The 6,064-nt window shown below is 31.8% G+C and overlaps 1 protein-coding gene across 1 annotated transcript in view; it reads right to left on the bottom strand.

Annotated features, from left to right (window-relative positions):
* Window positions 1-1,550: 1,550 nt before the first annotated feature.
* Window positions 1,551-6,064, bottom strand: part of LOC117172826 (protein O-mannosyl-transferase Tmtc3-like) — a 29,366-nt gene continuing 24,852 nt past the window's right edge. The window contains exons 10-12 of the mRNA XM_033361070.1: window positions 5,330-5,512; window positions 2,443-2,727; window positions 1,551-2,378 (exon numbers count right to left, since the gene is read on the bottom strand). Of these exons, the coding sequence (XP_033216961.1) occupies window positions 1,725-2,378; window positions 2,443-2,727; window positions 5,330-5,512 (1,122 nt within the window). The 3' untranslated portion in view covers window positions 1,551-1,724. The remainder of the gene's footprint in view (window positions 2,379-2,442; window positions 2,728-5,329; window positions 5,513-6,064) is intronic.

Here is a 6,064-nt window from a genome sequence, read left to right as displayed (position 1 = left end):
TACTTACAAAAAAAGTTCTTAGGTTCAAAAAAACATTCAGTGAACTGAAAAACTGTGGTCGGTAATATAGGTATTTAGCTGTGTCACATGCCCTTAAAACTTGGCGATAGTAATCAGATGTAATGGTAAGGCTACGTGTGAGGTTGATAAGGTAGATTTACACTTTGGTACAGGCCGTCCACCTGTAGAAATTCCACCAACAAAACCGATTCCAAAAAGATGAAGTGAGGCTTCGGGGAAAACATTATCTAGTACTCTGTTTCAAGTTTAAAAAATAATTTATCCATAATTGAAATCGTTCAAACAATTTCTTAAAATAATAACGTTGTTTTAACAAATAATTATATCTGAAGATTTAGTTGTTTTTTTTTTTACTTGGAACCAGTATAGTTGCAGGAAATGTTTTTCTTCGAAAAAGTAATCCATGATTTATTAAAATCGAACCATTTTAAAAAATTTTGTAAGAAGCGAAAATTATTACAAAAAATATTGTTAAAGTAATTAGAACGAGTTTCGTGTATAGATTAAAACTCAAGATATCTATAGCGTTCAAGAAAACAAATTTGTCTATATACTATGCTGTTTTAAATGGAAACATTATTCAAAGTTTTAAATATGCTCATCAATTTCTGTTTTTATTTTTCGACTAAAATTTAAAAAATTGTAACAGTGTTTGTAAAATAGAGGGATTAAAAAAATAGTTTTTAAATCTTGTAGAAGATGTTTGATTTGGCTTTTTTGCATACTGTCTGAAAAATTCTAACATTTAACTAATATCAATTAACATTACTTGAAATAATATTGGATAAAATATTATATATTTTTTGTTCAATTCTTAGATTTTTGGAGAAAGAACTCTTAAAAAGGTGCCTAAGTTCTCTATACCAAATTCAAGAAGGCATAAATGCGATCAAAATAGTTTCACTCTTACTTTTTAGCCATACTTCACTTTGTATGTGTACACAATTTAATTTCGTTGAATAATTCAATCGATTTCTAATTCTTCATTTAAAAAGAGAAAAAAATGATTTACTTTCTACTTTGAAGATAGATTTGAAGATTATGACTTGTCTGGTACAGATTGTTCTTCCGATGAATGAAATAATTTGATATATTTCATTAAAGCTTTACGAGTAGAAAACTGTTTCTCGCATATTTCACATTCACATTTCTTTTTTCTCGTCTCTGGCACAATATTGTGTACATTTTTAAGACGTCGAATTAAGTTCAATTTATTGGAAAAAGTAACAGCACAGACTTCGCACTCTTTTATGTTTGCATTTACACGAACACAACTTGACTGTAAAAGCACATGTGCGAACGATACTTCCGAAATGAGGCGAAGATAGCCGACCGGAGGAAAAGATCCCATTCGGTTTGTGCACAGATCCGCTCGTCTGCACACACAGTACTAAAAACGACATGTGTCAGTGAGCAGCGGAAACTTTTTCAAGTACCCCATACATTCAGAAGTGCAGTTCCAGAGTACGATTTCACCTCGAAAAAGAGTAGGATTGGACAGTATAAGGTGTAAATGACGAAGACCAACATTGTTTTAAATATATTTTATAAAACGTCCTATTTTATACAGCATATAAAACAATACTCTGTATTTCATTTTATATTCACACATAGGTGCTATTATGTGTATGTCGTCGGAACCCTCGACGATAGTACATTCAAGTAATAATAACATTACATTCTTCGGCGGGTTAAGGTTAATACTATGAGAATGCACTGACCTTTGTTTTCTTAATGCTGCCAGAATGAGTATTCCCAGTGCTGTGATTGAACTGCTCCGAACTGGCCAACGTTGACTTTTTTGCGTGCATCCTAGCGATTTCCAGTTCGGTTAGATCAGTACTAAGAATGTCGTCCAAGACCCTAGCTTCTGAAGTTGGTTCCACGATAGCAGGTGACTCTGGAGCCACTCGTTCGGTACTTTCGTCCTTCGGTTGGCTCTCAACGTTGTCCATAACTCGAGGTGACTTCGGAGGGGGACCTTTCAAGTTCATAACACGATTATTGGAATTTTCGACGTTCGGTGGGTTCCCTACATTGCGAACAACTGCGTGATTCAAGAACACGGAATCCGTCTTTTCTATAAACTGACCGACGGCCGGATCGTCGAATGTGTTGCCCTCCCAGAAGGTGTCTTCCAGCACTTGGGTGTCGCGTTGCTCCGGAGGAAGGCGAGTTATTCGGGCCTTGACAATTGCTAAGTGCCGGTGAACGTAGTCCTGTTGAGGTGCCAAAGCTGCTGCACGTTCAAGACACTGAGCTGCTAGATCCAATTTTCCACGTTCGACCATGACGACGCAGAGATTGTGCAGACCTTGGATATTCGTCGGGTCCAGTTGCAGTATTCGACGATAGCACTGGAATAGACGATTTTATACAAATCAGTTCTTGCTTCCAGTCTCTAGTCTCTACATTACTTACATTCTCAGCAGCGTCCAAGTCCTTGATATTGTTGATATAAATATCCCCGAGGAGAATTAAGCCCTTCACGTGGTCGGGATGGAATCTGACGAGTTGATTTAGAAAAGGAGCTGCCTCCAGTGGACGATGTTCATCAGCAAGTAGAAGAGCCAAGTTGAAAAGCGCGGACCTGAAATCCTCCTTCAGAGCAACCGCGTTCCTGAACCAACGTTCCGCACTTTCGCTGTCGTGATCATCCATTGCAAGCATTCCCAGATTGAAGTGAACCCTTTCATTATTAGAATCCTGCAACAGAAAAATAGTATATTATGCATCAAGGGGCGGAAACAAACAAATTGATTCAATCTTTAATCAAGTATACTTTCAATTTGAACCAAAAAAATATACTATAAAAGCGATGAATTTTAGAACCAAAAAAACAAATTAAAACAAAAAAATAGTTAAATTATCAATAAAATAAGATTTCAATTCAATTTTCAACGTACACAGATAAATTTTCAACCGAAAAGTTTAATTTTCAACTAGATAATGACATTTTTAACAAAAAATATTATCTTCAGGAGGACGGTACAGCAAAGAAAGAAATAGAAATAGAAGTACAAGGCAAGTAAATTGCTAGCATGAATATTTTCCCTAACTTAATCTTAACTTAATTTTTCCCAATTTAATCTTAATCTTTGAACATTTTTGACATAAAATCATTTATAAGCAGCATAAAATAATTTCAAATTGAAATTTAAAAAAACTTTAATTCATTATCCTTGACAGTTATTTAAATTGCTTCTTATAGAAACTCACTGACCAATAAAATTCCCTGATTTCCCCTGACCTACGGCCACCCTTGATCTGACCTTTTTCTGTGTCATCGAGTTTTTTCCGCCGATCGAAAAACCGCCTCCGTCAAACTTCACGCATTTGAAAAATCACATTTTTCATGGAGTTGTAGACGAGCCGGAAACAAACTGAATGATTTATATCATTTATTCACAAAAAAATTCTCGACTTTAATTTTAAAAGTTTAAAACTAAAGAGTTCCAATTCAAATGTTTCAATTTGCAGTTCACTTTTTACAATTTTAAATGAAAAAAAATAGCTTCAAGAGTTCGAAACTTTGGATAAAATCTTTGAGAATTTTATAAAATGCCGAAAATTTAATGTATCTAAAAATTTGCATTAATTTATCATCAATTATTAATAACTCATCATTTCAAGTTGGTTCAATCACTATTCACTGAGGGTATGTTTTCGTCAAGCCTGAAAAGCAGAACTATGCATCGCCCCACTTTTATAATTTTCTTAGCCTCCTGCCGGTGAACTAATCCGACAGGTGGCGCTCCAATCAGGAAAGCTGATATTTGTATTGTGTTGCATGGACGAGGCTTAGAAATAATTAAATAAATCAGTTTTATCCGAGAAATTCATAAAAGAAGTTCAAGAACGTGTAGTACAGTGAAGATTTTATTTTTTTTATTAAGTCTGTGCAAAATAATGAGTATATATACCATGGGATGTAAGTGTATAGGTTTGTCTTGCCACTCAGGTTACGACAATAATGAAGAAAATAATCACTTTTTTCTCGTATCAAAAGATCTGAATTTTTAACCGTTTTTATCCCATTCAGTTTAGACATTTTTAATTAAGAAAAAGAATTTTTTTAATATTTAGCAAGGTTTGACTGATTATATAAAATAACGAATCATACATAAAATAAAATTTTAGAGAACTAAATTTCAACTTTAAGCGTTACAATTTAATGGCTATTTTTAAACAATTTTTTATTTGAAGTGAAATTATTAATTATAGTATTTTTTGAGATTTCTGGGAAAATTTTAAATGACTATTTTGAAAAATTAATTTTATGGGAATATTGAAAAAGATTTCAAACGACATTAATTGTCAAAAAATAATTTGGGACATTTGAAGTGATTATTTTTAAATTTTCCAGGATTTAATAAAAATGTTAGCAAAAATTACTCATTTAAAAAAATGTAAATTTCTTAACACTGTGAATTAAAATTTTTAAGCTGCTTCAGGTTTTTAGAGGTTTAAGATGACACAAAGATTTTCTTAAGATTCCTGGAAAAATTTTTTACGAATTTTTATTAAAATAATAATTGTAAGGGAACGTTTCAAATAGATTTCAAACCAATTTTTGATATATGAATAAGAATTGAACAATTAATTTAAAAAATTCTCGACTTTAATTTTAAAAGTTTAAAACTAAAAAGTTCCACTTCAAATGTGTCAACTTGCAGTTCAGTTTTTATAATTTGAAATGAACAAAAACTTAGCTTCAAGAGTTCGAAACTTTTGTTTGTAAACCTGAAAAAAGCCGGGAAATGATCATAAATTTGTTATTCAGTTAAAACGGCTACCCTGAATTAGGAACAAAAAATATATATTATTATTTTATTTTAGTTATTATTTTAATAAATATTCACAACTGAAAAGATTTATATACTTGAATAATTCATAATTTTGACAAATATTATATTTATATAAATAACAATTATTTAATAAAAACAATAAAATAAATGATGATATAAAAAATTTAAATCTCAGAATGCTGATCAAAATATTGAATTTTGCCACCATTCAGCTGCTAGTTTTCGTAACGATTTTAGAATGATTAATTACTGTTACGCTTACATTTTCTTAAAAAAAAATATTTCCGTTAAAAATTAAGGAACAGTTTCAAGTTTGGATGCCGAAAAGTGATTTTCAATCGAAAGCGCAAGCGCAACTGCTAAACACAAGGTTAGATTGCTCAAAGAGCGCAAGCGCACATGCCTCGGAGAGCCAAAATTTTGCGCATGCGTTCCAAAAACTACATTATTATTTTCGCATGTTTAAAAAATATTTTCTTGAAATGAAAAATGATGCTGACCTTTCTGAGTAATTTCAAGAGCCTTTCCCTAGCCACCTTTCTGAGTTCGGCCCGTCCCAATTCTTGCAGGAGTATTGCAGAATTTAAAAGGGCCTGCTCATGCTCTGGATCAAACTCGAGAGCTTTGTCCAAATAAGCAAGGGCTTGGGAAGCTTTTCCTTGTTCAAGAAAGACCACTCCCAGCTGAAAGAAACGAATTGATTTTTTTTCGTAAATATCTTCTTGCGATTAACAATTTTAGAAATTATTCTAAATAATTAAGAAGCGGCAGAGCCTATTCTCTCCAGGTGGGGACAGATCAATCAACTTACACTTACACTTTGTACATAGTATAAAGACAAATTGTACGTAAATAATCATAAATTAACATTAAATAGTAAATAATATATAATAATGAATAAAGGTATAAAATTCATATTGCCAAAAATTTCAATAATTTCACAAATATTACCAACTATTAAAAAATAATATATATTTCAAATATTTCGCAAAGATTTTTAAAGATTGCAGAAAGATTTGACAAAGATATCACAAAAATTTCAATGATGTTTTCTCCAAGATTTCACAGTTTTCAAATCTTTCGTAAAGATTTCGGATATACTTGAAAGATTTCACAAAGTTTCAATGATTTCTCAAAGATTTAACAGTTTTCAAATATTTTGCAAAGATTTTGGGTACAAGGACTTCAATGATTTGCCAAAGATTTTAACAATTTCACATTTTTAAAAATAATTT

The sequence above is a fragment of the Belonocnema kinseyi genome, chromosome 5 (genome assembly GCF_010883055.1).
Source record: "Belonocnema kinseyi isolate 2016_QV_RU_SX_M_011 chromosome 5, B_treatae_v1, whole genome shotgun sequence".
Classification (NCBI taxonomy): domain Eukaryota; kingdom Metazoa; phylum Arthropoda; class Insecta; order Hymenoptera; family Cynipidae; genus Belonocnema; species Belonocnema kinseyi.
The sequence above is the reverse complement of the archived record's forward strand: the minus strand, read 5'-3'. Positions and strand labels throughout refer to the sequence as shown.